Source organism: Trachinotus anak, unplaced genomic scaffold (genome assembly GCF_046630095.1).
Source record: "Trachinotus anak isolate AG129_WGS33_773 ecotype Australia unplaced genomic scaffold, CSIRO_AGI_Tana_v1 ptg000011l, whole genome shotgun sequence".
NCBI classification, from domain to species: Eukaryota; Metazoa; Chordata; class Actinopteri; order Carangiformes; family Carangidae; genus Trachinotus; species Trachinotus anak.
Window position 1 is genome coordinate 17,800,590 of NW_027273862.1, and position 21,098 is coordinate 17,821,687.

General features: G+C 40.5%; 1 protein-coding gene across 11 annotated transcripts in view; it reads right to left on the reverse strand.

Moving 5' to 3' along the window:
- Positions 1 to 21,098, reverse strand: part of sox6 (SRY-box transcription factor 6) — a 135,518-nt gene that overhangs the window by 102,189 nt on the left and 12,231 nt on the right. For 8 of the 11 annotated variants that reach the window (XM_071488591.1, XM_071488584.1, XM_071488580.1 and 5 more), the window contains exons 2-3: positions 12,373 to 12,443; positions 4,137 to 4,187 (exon numbers count right to left, since the gene is read on the reverse strand). In XM_071488591.1, coding sequence (XP_071344692.1) covers positions 4,137 to 4,171 — 35 coding nt within the window. In that variant the 5' untranslated portion in view covers positions 4,172 to 4,187; positions 12,373 to 12,443. The remainder of the gene's footprint in view (positions 1 to 4,136; positions 4,188 to 12,372; positions 12,444 to 21,098) is intronic. The other 3 variants (XM_071488587.1, XM_071488585.1, XM_071488586.1) reach the window with 1 other exon arrangement.

Here is a 21,098-nt window from a genome sequence, read left to right on the forward strand (position 1 = left end):
TTAAAAAGGGTCTTGTCCTTTCAGAACACTCACTTCCTTGCTTTCTGTTTTTTCAAGCATAGGTGGTGGAGGAACACAAGTTCATTGTTCCCCTGCAGATGGAAGTTGGAGTTACCAGGGTAACAGCTCTAATCCTCCTTTTTTCCCACTTTTTTCATATTAACAGCCTATCAAGTGCTACCTTTTAAGTCACAGACAGGAGTGCTCACTCACTTTTAATTAGCCACGATTCTGTTTGCCAGGAGACAGCATGATGAGCTAATCGAAATTTACGAAATAATGACGTACTGCAAGCAGCTACTTCTTTCTCCTGCGGCCTGCTCCAAGAATAACAATAATGACGATATTATCTGGGATTGCACTTTAAAACACTGCCGTGCCACCAAAACAGGGGACATAATTGTTCTGGTGTTTTCCATACAATCAACAACCCATTGTTGATGACTTGAGAACTAAGGGAGCAAAGAATGGGTGCCATAATGACTGGTCTGTGCTGCCATGAAGATCCTGTACAAAGTGTCCACAGAGGAGGGACCTCGATAGACTACTGATTTGCTTGTAAGGGATGTGGATGAAGACAACTGTCTGGCTTTGTGGGAAAAAAAATGTCCTTTTTGCTTTTTGTCTGTCTTGCCGCTCAAATAACCCCCAAGCTGCATTAGAGAAGAACCATTCATATGGTGAAAGGCTGGGAGTCAAACAGACTCATATGAAGGGGCCACATAGTTGCTGGAGAGAATGGCCATTTATATAACCTCAATGTATTTCACCCAAAAATGTAACTGATCTTTAGCAGAAGATAATAGAAGGTGTGTTTGTAATCTATAAGACGGCTACAAAGTGTTCCTGAAATAATAATGTGTTAATATTTGACCAGTACTTCTATATGTACATATAAAAAGTCAGTTTAGTTCACTACACATGTCAACTGAGCTTTATCCAACATGCCAAGATGACTCAATTAGATAATTGCATATCCACGCTCAAAAACTAACTGCATTACAAATGCAGCTCAGCCATTTGGAAATTAAAATATCCCTGAGAGTAGATTATGATAAATAGCGATTGAAAATAAAATATTTTGTCTAAAAGTTCCACATCTAAACTTACTGGGTGAGAGCTCAACGGGGTTGTACAAACACGGTGCTGCACCTATTAGCTGTGCTCCATTGTAAAGGAGTGAGAGAGACAGAGCAGGAGGGCAGGAGGAATGCTAAGTGGGCCCCTTAGCCTAGTCAACCTTCAGTGGGTTTCATTTATCTTCATCTTGTTAGACTAAATTAATTAACAATCTCAATGTTACACACTTTCTCCTTTCATTACATCAAATAATGGCAGAAATGGAGGGGGAGGTCCTGCCCACTGGGAGTAGACAGAGACTGAAGACATCTCTCTCTCTTTCTCTCTCTCTTTCTCTCTTTCTCTCTCTCTCTCTCTCTCTCTCCCCCTTCTCTCTTTCTCTCTCACTCTCTCTCCCTCATTCTCTCTCCCTTTGCTTATCTCTCTCCCTCCCTCTCTGTGTACACATCTCTGTATTCTGTCTCTCTTCCTTCCCCTTTCTCTCTCACTCTCACTCTCACTCTCATTTTCTCAGTCTCTTTGACTACACAGACAAAAACCTGTTAAACTTCTTCCATAAACATATGAAAAATTGATCTAAACTGAAAACACATCTTCCCTTCAACAAAGAGGCTTACAATAACACGAGCATGAATAGTTATCTATCAAAGACGCTGTGCACATTGTATCCTGTAGTTCAGTGAACTTTTGCATTACTTTTAGAAACACTGGGAATTTTAAACAGACTGGCATTATTTTTAGGAGACAGTACAAAGGCTTTGACTTGTACGTAAAATATGAAGTTTTGACTTTTCCCCATCACATCTGAAGAGTTTGATGTATTTTTCACGATGGCCGTGAATTGGCTGCTATTAGGGAGCACTTTTACAGCTATTAAAGCTCACAGTATGTATGACTCACAACCAAACTCATGACTCATTACAATAATGAAAAGCCCATCCGGTGTGCTACTGAGATACAGCATATAGTATACAAAGTCAATAACATCTGCACTCTGGAGAAGAAATGTAAGAGCATGTTCAGAAAGCCCCCTTTGACCTAATTCAGTTGAGGTTTGAGAAAAGATACTGGGATTCTTCACTGGAGGAATGTCTTAACTGCCACATCCATCCAACCCCTGTTCCTATCCTTTTCTCCCCTTTCACCCCTACCCCCACTCCACAGCCCACTCCAGGACAAGTCTTATCCAAGCAAAAGGGCTAACCCTGAAGCAAAGCCTGCCTTTAATCTCGACCTGATTGTTGAGGCCACCAATCTCCAGCCAGTGTGCGTGATATCTTTCAACTGGCACTTCTCCTTTAATTAAAACAGACATGGACAGAAGGATGTGGATCAGCAGCGCAGTAATGTGTTTACTTAGAATAATCACAGTGTTTTCTCACAGCTACAAGAACAAAGGGAAATTGCTGAGAAACAGCCAAGGTCAAAGGTCATGTTTCATTTCTCTCTCTATTTTGTACATGTGGGATTGGACGGAGAAATATCCCTGGTGAATCTGAGCTATGCTTCTGCCAGCCGCCTTTACTATCCCACCCTGCTGCAACATACAGGATACACCATATCTTTATTACAGTAAGTTATCCACCAAACTGGTTTCGACAGGTGGTGAGAGTTAAACACTGTCATCCACTTTGTAGCCTTACTCCAAAGAAAACGGAAATGAGTGTAGGCAGTGCATCTCAAAAATGTAACATGTTAAATGCCTGAATAACTCCTGTCAAACCATAGCAGATAACCATACCAAATAAATTGCTGCTACGACATGAAAGATAAAGCAGATACTGTACATTTTTGCATGATATGTTTTATTTCTTAACTGCAGGGGACAGTAAGTATATGAATTACATATAATTCATATGTAAGTATTAAATGCTTCTTTCAATTTAATAAATATAACGGAAAGAAAAGGTTTCAGTTAACAGTCATAGATGCCTTTGTGAAAAAGTCCTTGTCCATATAATTTATACAGTATAATTCTGCAGGATTAACTTTGGTCGAAAAGTCAACTCTATCAGAACTCAACTTGTTTTTTTTTTCTTTTACAATGTGGACCTCAATCATCTTTTTAGTACGATTTTAAATGATTGAATTCTAAAGATAAATAAAATAAATTTAATCGCATGAGAGATTTTTCTATTGAGTTCCTCCTTTACACTTTTACTTGTGAGAGTAATGGTATCAAATTGTCCTTTCTTTTTAAAATGCCCCCAGCAGTTCTGAGAGAAAAAAAATGCTGTTAATTTAATCAAATAAGTGACCTTTTGAAAAAGAAATCAAAGAGGATTCATTAGCTTTAGTAAAGTTTGGCTGACAGCAGCTTTGAAAGGCAGATGCTGCTGCTGTGGCTTCTAATGAGCCAACCCTAATTAGGGAGCAACACTGGAGCCTAGCGAAGGTGGTTGACTAGGAAAGGAGCCAATGGTAAATACGCTCTCTTATTTACTTCCTCTGTGTGTAATGACAGCACAAATTTTTAATTAGAATCACAGGAAGGGCAAAGACAAAAAATGTAAATCTTTATGTTAGGCTGAATACAAACACCGAACACAACAGGAAACAACAGCACATCACAAGACCGATATGCCAGCGACTGCCTTGCCCCTGCATCCGTGATTAGGCAGGTTAGTAAGGGAGGGCAGATGGGGAAAGTGGTCAGAGAAAAGCATGCTGTGCAAAGACACAGAAAGCCTGATCTGCAGATTCTTAAAGCTGTGAAAGGGAGAAGAGGGAAACAAAGGGGGACAGCTCATCTGCATCTGTGTCTGTGTGTCTCAAGTTGTTGATGTGTGCTTTCGGTCTGACTGGAGGATATCAGGGTGAGCATGCCAGTCAGCCTCATACTACATGAACATAACTGCAACACACAGCTTGGGTAAATATGTTAGAATCCATGTTTGACATTGTTCAAATATACAGATGCACACACAAACATGTGCACGCACACACAGGACAAAGTCTAAAGCTAACAATGTGTCAGAAAGTTTAACCCCTGTTAGCCCGCTACCACCCCTGCCCAACCTATGATCCTAAATGGCAACAACAGAAATGAAACTAACCTCAGTAAAAAGCTGCTACGTAGAAAGCCCTCCATGTCAGCGTGTGGGGTTCTGGCAGGAAAAATCACAGAGAACCATTTTCACTATGAAACGAGTGATAATCAAGAAGAAGAACAAGGAGAGAAGGGAGAAAGGAGGGAAGGAAGAAAGAAAGAGAAAAAGAAAGAAAGAAAAACACAGAGCATACATCGTCCTCCTATAATAAGGCATGTCTTTAATTAAAGCAGAAATATGGCTAGGAACCCATCCTTTTTTTTATGAACTGACATCATTAATTATACCTCTTTCTATCGAGGGAGTGGATTTGCATACAACATCGGTTTGCACTGAGAGCCTGATGATATGTTTGCATCAAATAAACTCTGCCTACTGATCTCTATACAGTCTTTTTCCACGGATGTGTGCAGATATATACATGTACATCCAGCATTGTAACCACAGATCCCAGAGCAGCCCCAGTCCATTCAGAGTAGCCAACGGTGGTCCAGCTGGAGCCCATGTGTGGTGAGGGTGCTGTGGCTTTTGGGAGCCCAGCCACAGGGGACCCAAGCTGGGACTCACAGTGCCAATGAGGCAAAAGGATGTGGTCATGATGTCACCACTTGCAGGGGTCGTTCAGAAGCCTTACCCACAAAATACTGGAGACACATGGCTAAAAATTACTTACAACAGGTTTCCATTAGCCTATGTTATTGGTCTGTATACTATACACTTTTATTGTGTTAAGACTGGTTAGTACTTCCATGTGCTTTGTTTTAAGTGGTAAAAACAAGCAGCAACTCTAGAGAACGGACTTTTGTCAGTGGTTGATATTTAAATGTCTCTCAGATCTCACAACTAGCCTTATAAAGATATTCAGCCACTGAAGTATGGCAAGGATATCTTGCAAAAATATTTTCAGCATTATAACAAGTAGTTTCACTTCAGCATGTCATCACTCCACCGGCCTTTTATACAATTTCATAACTTTTGAATTCGAGAGCTATAAAATCCATGGATCAAAATTCCTGCTGTGAAAATCACTACTTTTTAACATCAGTGGAAAGAAAAATACTCTTTTCTGAACTTCTTCTGGGGTAACACTCCCTCATGCACATCATCGTGAATAACACAAAACACAACAGCAAATGACATCTCAGCCCTTAAACACCTTAAGTTTTAGTGACATGGGTGTAATTTGGCATTTTCTCCCCTTGCTCTCTTGGCTTATGAGACAAAGCCTCTGAGAGAATGGAAAGAATGAGCTGGGCCCAAGGACACTGTGCCTTTCAGTCTGGCCAGCACTTAGCGAGGCAGAGAATCCACAAGGCCCAGAGGGCTCAGCCGAGACTTTTCTCACAATAAGGTGTCTGGGGAGGCGGGAGTGGCATAGCCAGGGGCGCTGCAGCTCTGCTCTTTTCTCCACTCAGCTGGGCCCAGTGCACATAATACCATCCCCACGCCACAGCACACCAAGCCAGTGACAACGTGAGAAAACAACCGTCAAACAGTGCAGAGCAGATCAAGCGTGTCTCCTCACTTCTCTGAGTGCAAAAAGCACACATACTCTACGTCGAGCGCACACAAACTAAAACAATCACCAACACTAATGTAACTTCACTCTGAACTTATCATACATGCAACCACATTCTAGTACATATTTACATACTGCAAACCTCTGAACAGGAATTAGGAAAAGGAATAGAAACAGTATCGATTTTTAACACAGAAACAAATATATTTATATATATATATAACCAGTCACAGGATGAACAGAGCACTCTATTTTTATTATGTGAATGTGTGTTTATTTTGCTGCCACCTGAATCCTTCAGCAGGTTTGCTAAACAGTTAAGTAGCAGGAGAGAAAATGAACTAGATTAGGCCATGCTCTGTTTCTATCTTTATCTTTGGTCTTATTCCATAACCCTTGGTCTTTCACTCTGTGTGTGCTTGTGTTTCCTCAGCTGTGCCTGCTGTCTACAGTCCCATTGTGGTCAGAAACAACTGAACTTAGCCTATGGAAGCAAAGGTGCAGTTTGGAGAGCAAATGACCAAGCTCAGGAAAAAGTGACTGAGCCACAATGTATTTGCTCTTCGCCGAACACAAAAAAAAAAAAACAAGAATGTCTTTAAACTAAGGTTAGGCCACAATTCAAGGGCAGGCTTTTTAGTGAAGGAGAAGCAGAGAGGATAGACATCACTATTTTGGCCTGGACCAGTCTGAGCAGCACGGCAGCCCTTTCGAAGAATGAGCCTCTGCCAAAAGCTGCCTCTGCCTAACCAAGTCTCCCACCATCTGCAACAAATGTGCTCTATTAAAGCAGTACCATATGGACAACAAGCTAGCTATTAACACGGCTTCAGCACATCCCCTTAACCTAGCCCAGATTTCAAACTTCCAGTCAAATTGACTGCTGATTTAATGCACCGCCAGCAGCCATGTGGGTCTTGGCACGAGACAGCACTCTCAGCCTTCAGTCATTAACAGGCTCACGTAGTGCGCAGCACACAGTGAGACACAGAAGTTGGCTACACAGATCCTACCAGTAACTACGTCCCAGGTTACTTGGTGTATCTCTTAAACAAACCCATATGAGAAAAAGTAGCAATATCCAAAGAGGAGACTACAGAGAGCAACAGTCTGCGCTGATCCAACTCCAACTTTCTTAAGACAAATAAACCAGGGCTCAAAACACTCTATTGTACTGAGTGGAAACAAGCTTATGAAGTAGATCTACCCACAGAGCCGCTGCAGTGGCAGCCTAACTGGTGGCTTATGTCTCAGTTCTTCCACAGTGATGGAGAGTGCATTTGCTCCCTCTGCATGGATCCAAAATGGCAGTGATTAACCCTGCAAGGTGTGAGGAGGGGACACTTTAATCCCTGTGGGCCGGGCGGCCATGTTGACGCCTCTCCCCACTCTGAGTCATGTGGGGACCCGCCCACCGCTCACAAAGCCATGCTCTCTTCTCCACGACCATGACGCCACGGCTATGAGCCCTCTGCTCTACGACCCAGAGACAACACATACACACACACACCAAATCAATTACAGTTTGGTTTTAACCCGACTCAAAAGTTCAGTAAATTTTGTTTGTTTATTTTTTCTCCAACTGTCTCAGCTGCTTAGATACTGTATATAATTAGTGTGGAAACTGACTTCTTCTCTCTGAAGCCTGAATGTATACACTGCTGGGGACTTACAGAGACTTAGTCTTGGCAAAAGTCAGAATGCAGTTTATTTTTATTTTACATTATGATTTCAGCCAATTTTGTTTTCCATGATAAGAATGTGTCGCTTTCACACAGTGAAGGTCAATGAAGATTATTTTTATTTAGAAAACATGATTATGAAATTTTAACAGCTAAAAATATCTTTTATTTTCTTATTTTCAAGCTCAGTTTGCTTTCAATTTCACGATCGTTACTATTATTGCAATTATTATTATTATTATTGTCATTGGTCATGTTGCATCTGCAGCAGCATGATTAAAAAAATGCCCTGTATGTAAGAGGCAGTTATTACTTTACTAGTTTTTAACTCTTGAACACGAAACACATGAAACACAAGATCATTGTTCCACAACATCTCTGCCGGCAGTGTCCCTATGCAAATTGAAGTGATAAGCTAAAGACTGCCTGATGACAGTCTAATTAAATAAGCCTTTCAGTGCTCTCAGTGGAGCAGCAGGATGTGTGAAAAGGTTCTGTTGGTTCGAGAAGAGGGAGATCCAGGGAGGGAAAAAAGCTGTCCACGCAATCCCAACATCCCAGCAGACAGCTTTACGCCAACTCAACACCCAGTCACTTGAAATATGGTGATACCTGGTCCCCTACACGTGTCCACACACACATACACACTGACATATATGCATGTTCACCTACAGTGTAGCACACACTCACAGACACACCTTATGTTACCTTTCCTAATGGCAGTGGTGTCCCATTGACCCCACCCCCTCCCCTTTACACACACACACACACACCCACACACACACACACACACACACACACACACACACACACACAAACACACACACATACATACATGCACACACATCTCAGTCAGAGCTGCCAGATGAGTAGTGAATTAATTTGTGTGAGCCACTCCAGCATTAGGAAGGTGTGTTGAAAGGTGTCTGCTCATGTTTCAAATTAAACGCGCTGCTGGTCAGCATTAGCACCTCGCCACCCATCGGCAACTGACACTTAGGGGGTGGGGGGATGGGGAGAAGGGAGGGAGCCCATCCGCCGTTCACACTGGAATAATTAGAACATGTCAGGAAGAATTAATTTCCTCATTTTTCAAAAGGATACACAGAAATTACCATGTTATTATATGACAGGGTCCCTGGGAGGATTGGATTAAATTTGATTTCTTGCGCAGCCCACACAACAAATTAAAGTCATAAATAAGATGGAAAGAAGCGGGGCACAGAGCATATGTTTATGGCAATGAGTGAAGCCAAGGGACCAGAAACAACTATCTTCATTTCATTTTATTTAAATCAGGCCGACACCGTGTGTCTGAATGACAGCAGTTGCTAATGGGCCGAGATTAGAGCCTCCTTGATATTAACACAGAGATCCAACAACTCCAACTAAAAAGCAAAGAAGCGTACAGTGTGCAAGCTACTAGATGAGCCTACTCTGCACAGAGTGACCGGCTACTGTCGTATGTTGGTCTTATCACAACAAACCATTCTGAATCTATTTATTTTACTTTGTTCACTGATTTCTGACTATATATATGAAGCTTTTCTTTTACATAACACATGTGTGTAATGCTCATCAGTCTCTGATGTTGTTACCTGCAACTCTCAAAGAGCTGTAGGTAACAACATTTCAAACCCCATTCATTTTGGAGTCAACAGAACGTTTCTGTCTGGCTGTCATTTGTCCATCAATACAACAATGAGTGTCCTGCTGATGGACAAATGACACAAAGCCAAGTTTAGAAACAATGGCATTTGCAAATTGACTTTATATAAAATTATTAAGCTTTGTATTTGTATTAAAAACAGATTCCCTAAGTCAAGAACAAATTCGACCTTCTATTTAGGATGAGATAGATCCCAGTTCAAAGAGCATATTCAGCTGCCCCAATCTAGCAACACAATATTGGACATTATTTATTTTATTCAGGCTTAGATTAGACTTGTTAGCTTACTATTACAATTTAATACTGGCTGGCCTGGGAAGAGTTTTTCAACTCTTTCAAAATGGGCTGTCATTAGAGCCGAGCACTCCCCTGGGCACCACAAACTTTAAATAATTTGCGAATCAATTAACTGGCTACTCTCAACGCAACAGGGATTTCACACTCCAGGGTCGTGGTGCATTATCAGTTAAAGACGATTCATGGCGTTTTGGGAGAAAAGTTCATGGTTGAAATCATTAATTCATTTTACCGGACTTTTAGTTATGCATTACTTTCCACAGCTGGGGTGGCAAGAAGATTAATGGCATGTTCTGTGGTCCTGTTTCCTGCTGCATATAGCTACTAGGTGAAATGCTGTCCTACACTACGAGGGAATATACCTTGAGAAGGACAGCAGCCGAATCCAGTTTCTGTTCTGAAGAAGGTGAAAAAGAGCCTATCAACCCTTTACAAAATAATAAAAACAAATAAATAGATAAATAAATAATAAGTAATAGCAACAACCTCAAAGGTTACTTCCTTTTCATGTGTTTCGACCACACTTCATCACCAACTGTAAAGAGAGCTCAGACAACACCCAACCTCAACAAATTACCAACAGTTAAAACATATTTTAGTTTATGGTCATTCATGAGTAATACAGAGAGTAAGCTATCAATTGAATGCAGACTTTAAGAAGATGGATAAAGTTCAGGAGGGTTTCCCACATTCCTGCCAGGTAATGAAATATGCAACAATTAGTTTTCTAAATTCGCACTGGGATCCTCTGAAGTAATTGAGGCTGATGAAATTAAAATATTTGTCAGGCGGTCGAGCGGTGTCTGTTCGGAAACATTTTGACCGTAATCACTGCAGGGTCAGCAGACTGAAGAGGCCCATTTGATAAATAATAGATGAGGAATAACCATTCAAAGGTTATTCATTTTCATTTTATGGTGAAGTACCGTTTATTTAATTTCTGACCAAATGGCTCCTCAGCATTCTCCCCTTCAGTGGTGCCATCGCAAGAGGGCTGAGAGCTGCAAGACTACATAGCTGTTGCTTGTTAGGTGAATGACACATAATAACAAACAGTGTATAGTGTGTGCCCACTCATATGGTCGAACACATCCTCAGGTGTTTCCAAATGAGATTGCAGGAGTGTAATTAAACTTGTACTATGAGCACTCCAGACACAAACTAAATTACTTTCTGTCATGTTTTCAGATTAATTAAAGCTGTGGGTCAATGGATCTAGAATTCAGATTGTACGAGGATCCAACTGAATGTCTCAGAGGAGTGATATGGCAATGAATGCTAGCCCACCAGGGCTTCATATGGTATTTTATTTTATAACATATACTGACAGATGCCCGATAATATTGCAGTGACTTAAGTCCTTATAATCAAAATTTTAGGGGTCAATTTATTGACTACCTGAGGAGGCACATTTTAGCTGGACCAGCAGGGGCCAATACACACAGGTGGTGACCAGCAGAAGTACATCAATCATATCTTGTTACGTGTTTGTAATCTTTGAACATATTCATTTAATGTCTTAGCTAAACCTGATCTTCCCTGTTGGTGGGCTGACCACAGCTTCTGCTGATGTCTCAGCTGGGATCTTTATTTTATCATCTTTTATTCATTTGTCTGTTAGTGATGGTGGCTAGTTTATGTTACATTATTATAAAACATATCATTCAGGATCTTGCAACTCAAATGACTTGGAAAGTTTGAAAAGAGATAGCAGGTTGATAGAGTAAATGATCAGGTATATAAGACCTGCTCACATCAGTTAGCTAGTATCAGCAGTCACAGATGTATTGTTCTTAACGTTAAGTTGTATACATTTTCTAAACAAAATTTTCATATGCTCAATGTGGTACATCTACTGTATTTCAAGTGTTTCATGTCACCATCTCTGTCAACAGTGTGCGGAGTAATGCCTTATATTTTAATGAGTTTGATTAATTATATTCTGCTTTTATGCTTACAAAAGCATGTAGTGTAATATGACCGATGACTGACTATGGTCGCATGACAGCTTTATGACCTCAAGCCATTCACAAGAAACTCAGCAACACCAACATGCAGCAGCAGAGATAGCTTGCGGGTAGACAGGTGCATGTTCGCCAGAGCAGAAGAGAGTTTGCGACGCGAAATGGCATGAATAAACAATGGTAAATGGCCATGAACTTTGAATTCAGAGATGTTTCCCTGCTATTATTGGAGAGCTCCTCAACCACATTAATATGACTCCCATGATATCTCCAACTGACATTTGGAAAAAAAGAATAATATGAACTAAGTTCCTCACCTTTATTTGCTTAATATCTAAGATACATTTTTATTAGAAAACCTGCATGAGCAGCAGCTGAGCAAAGATAGTTAAATATAATATTATACTGATGCAGAGAGGACTGTAGTCCTCTCCATTCTGTTTCTTTTCAAGCAAAATGGCACATTTCATAGCAACTGTCTTATTGTATTGCTGTGAAAAAATTCACTTAAACCACTGTTATGCTGACATATTTTGATAGATGATCAGTTATACCAGCATATATATTTACAAAGAGAAGATAAGGTTGGATTGTTTAATTTTCAGTTTGTTTCCCATAGTTTCACAACAGGATGCATATTTGCTCAAAAATACTTATACACCCAATATTACTTTTTAGGTTTATTCTAGCTGTGTATCTAATGTAGGAGCATAGGAGAGAGTGTTTTTCCTTTAAATAGGCTTTACGGCTTTAAATAGCCATTAAGAGGACTCACAGTTAATAAAATATGAGAAAGCCTGATTTGACTTAGACAAAACGAAGTGGATCATATCACACGGATGTGAAAAAAGAGAAAGAAAAAAAATCCAGAGAAATCACAATACAGTACCGAAGCAAAATAAAATGCAAGAAAAATAAGTTGGAGGATCTAATGTTAAAAAGGTTTGTCTGTAACTTGGTGCCTATGTAACTGTCTAATTGTGCATACATTGTGTGCCTATCCAATTGTCCACCTCATTTGATGCAGGTGTTCATTGTGGGTGAAAGACAGCAGGGGTGTATGAGACATGTGGCAAGACAGAAAAAGCTGAAGAGGCAAATTGATACTTACAAAAACTGAAAGACTCAATCCCCAGCTTCCAGCGATCACTGGTCGGCTGATTTTGAATTCATGTAAGTAACCTGAAATGTAAGCAAAAATAAGAGAGGAAAGGGCCATTTTCAGTGTGTCCTTCAATGCATCATCATATCATTATTATTAAGAACTACTCTATAAGTATTACTACTATAATTAAAAATGCCATGAAAAATATAATATTTAAATATTATCAATGAGTTTAAATATCTACCAGTTGAGTAAAAAACACATGTGAATTTGGAACATGGTTAAAATCAACAAAGGTCTTAGATAACTGTATTTACCTACATCAGAACAAACAGAGACAGAACAAGAGGAAGAGAATTGGGGCCATAGTGTTGTTGGCTGAGGGTCAGAGTCTCCACAGCTGAGCGAGACAGCTTTGTTAGTGTCTGACCTCCAGTCCTCACAGCTGTCACCAATGGGAAACCATCCTAGTCAATGTTTAAAATCTACTTCTCTGCTACCTCATTAATCTGTCTTCCAGTTGGTGGATTCCACTAATAAACAGCTTTCATATAAAGCGGTTGTTTTATTAAATTTTGCTTTCTCTCTTCGAGCACTGCCTGCTAATGATTTATTTGGGGGCCATGCTCTGCTAGTTTCAGCATGTCTGTTGAAGGGCTGCAACTTAAGAGCTTTGTTAGAGAATGCACAAATGACAAGGAAACTCAAGTACAGTTTAAGTGCATACCGTTTTAGGCATCATCTGAACCAAATTCCTTCTTAAATTCACCCACAGTTCAGGAGTATTGACAATGGAGAGAAAACAACTCATTGATGGGACCATCTAGCTTGAGGGATGAGAATGCCAGCTTATTCATGTTCATTTTCTCACATTATCTTGTTTTTCACAATAAGCCAAGATCTCATTACCAGCTGATTTATACAATTAGTCCGCCTCAGCACTGCCAATTAAACAAGGCCAAGGGTTTTTAAGGTCACGCTTAACTGATCTGTCACTAATTTGCACTACAGCACCTTAGTCTCCCATCACCAGGGCAAACGAGCCACCAACAACAAGACCAGATAAATGTACCGACTACCACTGCATTGTTGTCAGAGCACAGCATGGAGTCTGCTGCGTGGGAGGCGAACAGAATGAGCCAGATAAAGGCAAGAGTTGCAGACAGGTCTGAATGTGGTAGCCTTGAGGCTGGAGGTGACAATGGGGGAGAGGGGACCCAGGTGACCCCAGCTGAATGGAAAGCTGTTACATGAATAGCACCTCTGAGTTTAAAATGTCCTCCTGCCTCTCAAATGATGCTAAACACAGACTATTTTACTGTTCTGAACTATGCTCCAGCTGCAACCACACATACACACACAATTAACTTATATTAGTAGCTATTCAGTCCACATAATAATCCTTGCCTGCTGGATAAACCACATATTACATGGATGGTAATTCAATAAACCAGTCTTTGTCAAATATCTGACTATAGGCTTAATTCCTGTTGTGCCTAAATAAATGAGAGCTCTTATAATTACAGAGTTGATATTAACAAACCTTTGAATTCATAATCTGATTTTGATTGAGAACAATGAGGTAAATAATAAATGGGAAATGTATTCCTTAGTCATTGGTTATTTAAGTTAATTATTTGTCTGAGGGAAAAAAAAAAATTCATAATTGCAAATAATGAGCGAACCCAAATGATATTATAATGAAGCAAACGTAGTAATCCCTGTGGTGTAATAAGAGTCAGTGTCAGCCGGCCTATTGTAGCTGCATGTAGCAGCTCTTTTCCTGCTGTGAATTAGACCTACAGGCAGGAAACACAAAACAGGCACTCCCCATTACCAATTAGAGGACTGGGAACTTACTAAACACAATTTCAGTCAGTCCCAAATTCAAATTATTAGTTTCACCACGTTTTTATAAGTAAATTGTCAACACACTCAACCAATATTCAGTATTTTTCATTATTTTTTTATTTTTAATTACAGACAATAACTGTTAGGGAGAGAGGAAGAGATCCCAAGTAAATTTGGCCCCATAAGGCCACAAGTGAACAAAGTATTTTTCTGTTAAAATAATTTCACTACACTGAAGATACTGGAGGTTTAGCTCTCACGTACAAAGTCCAAACAGACTGATGGCGCCAACATCAAAGGAGCAGGGACAGAGAGCTCACATCCACCTGTGGCATTTCTGTCAAAGAGTGGCCTTTTCTTTAGCTTTGGCTAGTCATAGCTAGCTCTCTCTCTCTCTTGCTCACACACACACCACACACAAAAGTATCCGTAACAAATGCAAAAAAAAAACAAAAAAACATGAAAAAGCAAAAGTGCACACACTCAGGTTTCCACAAAAGCTTTCTTATGCAGTGAAGCACAGTTGAAAATTATAGCATAATTTCCAACACAGTTTGTCAGGGTACACACACACATACACACACTAACACAAACACACACACACACAAGGCCTTAAATTTGGTATAGTTCAGACACACGGACTTAACACACATGTACGCAGTTTGTCTGGGCATAAGACAAAATTCTAATTCCACATTTCTGCAGTGGCACAGCGGGTGAAATATAAGGTTAAATCATTCACTTGTACTAAACCCTCCCACATAGCAGCTTCTCATGTATCTTTATATTACATGTCAAACAGGCTGTATGCCTGCTGGAATTGCCACTTGAGCTAAAGCCTCCTGTACAGTATGTAAAAGAAAGCAGTTTTACCACCACAGCACAGATTCACTTTCAAATCAGCTGAACCTTCAAATTCCAGACATGTGTTCATATACCATGTGGGCTACACTTGATTTAATTTCCTTGACCATAACAAAGAGTTGTGTTTTTCAACAATCATGTGACAGTGGCTCAGTTTCAATAGACAAGGTCACCACAACTGTATACAGAGCAGAGGAGACCAACCACAACATAGCAGTCCTGACCAAATTCAGGTTTTATGTTTCCTGTACTTTAGTTAACTTTATTGCATTACTGCTACTGCTGTGTGTGCGACTTGTTTAAATTGCATCTAAGTAGGTGTCTGTATGTTTATGTGTCTGTTGCATACACCTGTGTATGTATGCATATGTACAATTCACCTTGTCCTAGTTGTGTGTGGATATGCATGAGGCAAGCCAAAACTTGTACTTCAACTTCTGTTTGGAATTCATCCAGATCTGCAACATGTTAAAAAAAAAAAATCCTCTCAATCCTCCGTTCCAAATCCTCACTCTCTCCTGCGTCCAAACAAGCTAAAGTAGGAATTCTGCAGAGTTAGTTATTTTGACAATAGAGGTAATCTATGCCATCAGCAGACTGCTCCCTACCTGGATGCAGTGTGGTTATCTCTGCAGAAGCAGCAGCCACAGTCAGTCAGGCCGCGGACTGCATGGGGGAGTTTGGGGATGCAATGAGGTGGGGCTATAACACTGGTCCCAGGGGAAATAGGGAAATGGGAGGAAGAGGAAGGTGGGGGTGCAGTGTGGAGGGAAAGCGGGTGAAGCGCAGAACATTCTAGCTGTCTTATACAGTGATTGAACACGTGTGTTTATCTGTTAAATATCTAGTTCCATAAAGTCAATCCTCTCTGCAGTAGCATCATCTGTGAAATATGAAACAACAGCTTCCATGCAGCGAGAAATAAACCATAGCCGGTAATGAGAGGACATTGCTGGTCAGGAAACAGCCAGAGTTCAGGTAAACTGTGGACACTTTGGCATTGATCATTTTATGGAGGTAGTATTTATGGAGTCATTGTCATCTCATACATTTATTCACTTCCTACTGGCGTGATAAACTTTGGACATCTATGGACAAATAAATAAAGAATCCGGTGCTGTGTAGTTAAAAAGACAAGCTGTATTTCTACAACAGTTCCACCACATCATTGAGTTACTTGGTGTCGGAAACAGGTCAATCACGTGCAAACAGCTGTTTCATGCTCCAGCACACCGTTAACTGTCACAGCCAGACAAATCTCTCTTTTCTTCTCTTTTTATCTTTACCCTCTGTTTCTCTCAAACTGCCTTTTTCTGTCTGTAGGCCTGTCCTGCCACTCAGCTACAGCAGACTAGACATTCACTAAATGTGTAGCACCAGTGTGTCAGAAATGACTATCATAGTGTCACTCCAGTGAAAATATCTTTGTTGAGAATAAAACAGTGGCCGGAGCTGCAGAGCAATAGTGTCAAGCAGAAAAAAAAAAAAACCTACCCAGCAATAGCCTGATACAGATACAGTGCTGTGGCTGCACAAGGCTTTCATGTGCTGCTCGGCAAACACATTATCTGTCATTTCCTTTGCGTCGAGTAACAAGAATAAAAGTCTATTTACTGAGCGACTGGGTTGAGGCCGGGGCGAGGGGAGAGAAACGACCGGCAAATAGAATGTTTTCCTCCACGGTGGACGGCATTCAGTCCCCAGTGCTCCTAACAGGCGGGTGTGCAACCTATCAATTCTCTTTGATTCCCTCTCATATATTCTTCACTTCAAAGACTGTAAAGACAGAGAACATAGAATAGGCTTGTCTTTTTGCACACTGATGAGACCTCTTTTCTTCAGATATGCACACATATTTTCTTTTTTTCTTTCTTTCTTTCTTTCTTTCTTTCTTTCTTTCTTTCTTTCTTTCTACCTTTCTTTCTTTCTTTCTTTCTTTCTTTCTACCTTTCTTTCTTTCTTTCTTTCTTATTCAGTGTGGGGTTTGTGTTTTTGTGTATGTTGGGGGTCTCTCCCAGGTAATGTGTTTATTTTCCGGGACCCATCTTCTAGTTTACTGCGTGGTGGCGTTTCTCCCCTCTTATCGCCTGGCCCTCGCGGGGCACTTTAGCCCCTCAAATCCTGTTCACCATATACTCGTTTTAGAATCTGTGAAATGAGTGCTAGAGAAGCGTGGCCACAATGTCTGCCTGTGTTGCTACTGGACTCAAATGGGCTTGGTGCTTTTTTGTCCAGGGAGATGCATAAATGGAAGTTTTTAACACCTCAAAGGAGGCTGGGCCTTTGTGGAGCCACACTAGAGAAGCCTGCCAGTCTCCCGAGGAGGCAGACACACTGAGTGCTGCAGGACAAAGAGCTTAGAGGAGGAGAATCAGCGGGGGCATCACTCTGCTTTGGGCACCAGGCTGACACACACATGTACACCCACATGCTGCACTTACATACAGAGCACACATGCAAACATTTGTGCACACATACAAACATTGCAAAGACTGAAATGGCATGTTTCAACTAACTCAAATACATGTAAACACAATATGATCAAAATTAGCAGATTTGTCAAATAACCAAATCTTTCATTATATTTTAAATCTGATCAATAAACTGACACTTAATTCTTCTCATGCCTGCAGTGCAACTGAGGTACAGGTAGAAATCAAGCAGCATAAGAATAGTAAGACATGAATATAAACACTGTATTTCCACTAGTTAAAATACAATGCTAACTGTAAATAGATTCACATGTGATTGTACAAACACGCTCAATAAAAATGACAAATACAACCAGCACAACAAACTCCACTATTTCCGACTTATTGATTTCAGCTCCACTATTTGAAAATAATTTCCTCATTTCCATCTCAATTTTCCTTATTGAAATTATTTTTTTATTCCCGAGTACAGCCCGACAGCTGGCATTTACAATCAGTCTTTATGCTGTGTAGATGTCTACAATAAGCATTTAGATGCAAATATCTCTGCCTTGTACAAAAGACTTGCAACTTCTGTCAGAAGCAACATAATCAACCTGCAATTGTCTCCTGGTTCCAAGTGGTTTCCAGTGACAAGGCCTAAGCTGTAAGCATCTGTATTCAAATGATTTCCTATTTCAGGCACGGTTTAGTGTGGATATTTTCCAACAGTACGGCACTGAAAATCAATCACATGGTGAATTAAACCAGAAAGGAAACAACTGATCCATAAATGATCAGGTTACAACAAGGCATTGGTGTCCACAAATTATTCAGTGTTTTCCTTGTTTGAGGAGAAGCGGGGACGCACTATTTGATAGTGGCCTTTTCCACCAATGACTTGTTTCACTGTTGCACATTTTTTGATTTGCAAAGGCAGGCTTAGGTTGACAGATAATTATTTTAGTGGCGAGCTCAGCACAGTGCAGGCAGACAACTTTAACTGAGGATGTGGGAAACCTTTGTTGCACGTTACAGAGTGAAGGAAGTCTTAAATGGGCCGCAGTGTTCTCAGAAAAAAAAGAAAGAAAGACTGTAGTTGAACTGTCATATTCCGTGTTGGAAAATCACTCTTCATCTTCTATTCATTTAACACAACATTGTAGTTTACAGTATAACAGCATTTCACTGCATGTTACTCTGCACTCTGCCAAAAACTCGTACGTAAAAAGGCATTTTTGGTCTTTCTTCTCCGTCGTAAAACGAAACTAAATGAAGAACTGACAGAAATGGAGGAGGATGACAACATTTACCTGAGAAAAAAATTACTGAAATCTTGATTAAGATATAAGGGTTATAGAAATAAAAATAAATAATAAAAAAATAAATTAAAAAAACAAAGCCTGTACTGTAGATGTGTGTGGCCATGGTGTAAATCTGATAGTGATGGGGACATATGTTTTCCTTTGGCTCCACTGGCTCCTGTACAGCCGTTTTAACATTTTAACAATTAACATTATAACCTCTGTTTTTTCTTTCTATTTACAGTTGCAGAGGTCATTTGTCTTTTTTGAAACCTACAATTAATAGCAGAGTTTGCAAATGCAAATGAGTCCATTTAGGGCGAGGGAAAATGATCAGTTTGAGAATATTTCTGCCTTCTTAATCTTCTAAAGAGGGAAATGATTTAAAAGGAGGACACAAATCTCCAGTGACATGGCAGGAACTATAGGGCACTTTCCTCTCTCTCTCTCTCTTTCTCTCCATTCGTCCTTTCTCATCTCACTCATGCCCCCCCCCCCCACCCCCCACCCCCCCCACCCCCCCCCCCACCCCACCCCCCACCCCCATTTACCCCCACCCCGTTACCCTGTAGGGGTGGAAGGGCCAGGAGGAAGGGACAAGGAGCTGGGAGCAGGGCTCTAGTTGGGTTGTCCCCTCAGAGGAAACAAATGTAGTGTTTGAGCCACTGATCACTGGTATAATTGAGTTTAACACTCCTTTTCTGGATTAAAAAAGAGCCTTTGAAATGAAAGGTCAAATTACCTCTACAGTCAGGCAATAAATAAGTCAAACAAGGTAAGAGGTTCCTGCCAGCATATGTTAGTGGCAAATTTAATTAGCGGAAAAACAGGAGGCTCTTTATCGGACACTCTTCCATTCCATACTGCACTGAACAAAGGCAGTGTTGGAGTCCTAATTGTACACCAAGGATTTAAATATATATCTATCATCAATTAATTATTCTCATCATTTAAATTCACATTTCACAGAGCATGCATCCAACTGACTCAATGCAAATGGATGAACACCCCATAATTTAAGAAATCTATCCTTAATATTATAACATCACCAGATATCCACAGCAATTTGCACATAATCAAATTGCATGGAAAAATCTTGAGTCGGGATAACATTCTGCACACTCTTTAATTCATGATTTTATTCCATTATGCAATGTATCCTTTAGGCCCGTTGTCCATTGATTGCAGCACAAGTAAGTGGAATGGGCATAAAGTAAAGCAACAGTCTGGAGTGGAAGCACAGAGGGTAGCCAAGCAATGCACAGAACAAGGGAAAGAGAGAGAGAAAGAGAGAGAGCGAGAGAGACAACACTGCTCTACACCCAACTAGCTACAATGTGGCCTTTGTGACATAATGCACTCTGCACAGCAGATTGTGGAAAATAATCCAAAATTTACCGGTTCCCATATCCAGCAATAACAACTGACATCACAACCTGTACCATATATGCCATGTTTCTGGGCGCATTTTGCATTTAGTGGAGAATGAGGGGGGTAAGAAAAACATCGTCAAGCAGTTATTATATTCCCATCATGTCCTGGGAGCCCATTACAGCATGGCACAAGCAATGGTAAAACTGAGAAACTCAGCAGGCTGAGGCTACAGGCAGAGGGCTGGGGAGCACTTAGACTCACATTGCAAACCTACTGCACACTGTTAACTGCTGGAGAAAGATGTAGTTCAAACAAACACTTCTCACCTACAGATTATGTGTCTTTAAGTTCTGGTAGTCATTAAGGTTTAGTTTTTCTGTTCAAGTGTTTAGTTTGCTTCTGTGTGGCCAAGTGCCTTCAGCAGGCTTTGCTGAACTCCTGAAAAAAGAATAATTAAGAGAGCAGCAGAAGAGCAGAAGGAAGAGGCTCTTACACGTGGCTGTCCAGACAATAGTTACATGAGGGTGTTGTTAACTGTGTTTAAAGCCCAACAGGTGGGTCACATGAAAGATCACTGTGTTGTTTTCACTTGCCCAACACATGCTTCTCATTATTCTCACAAGAAAAACTGACATTGCTCCAAGCAAAAGAGCGAGGGCCCTGCATGGCCACCACCACTCACCACAAACTAGTTTTCAAGTATATCTTACATTACATATGAGTACACATTGTGAAGCAGCGTATGCTTTGAACAGTCCACTGGGACAAAATGAAAATATAAATTGATTAAGTTGCATGTCCAAACTTGCAATAAGTGCTGCAAGGTAGGTATGATTGATGTAATAAAAGAAAAACACTTTTTCATGGTCCCTTTTCTCTGGATATAACAGACATATATTTCAATTGAATGAGCCAAGCAGACTTTTAA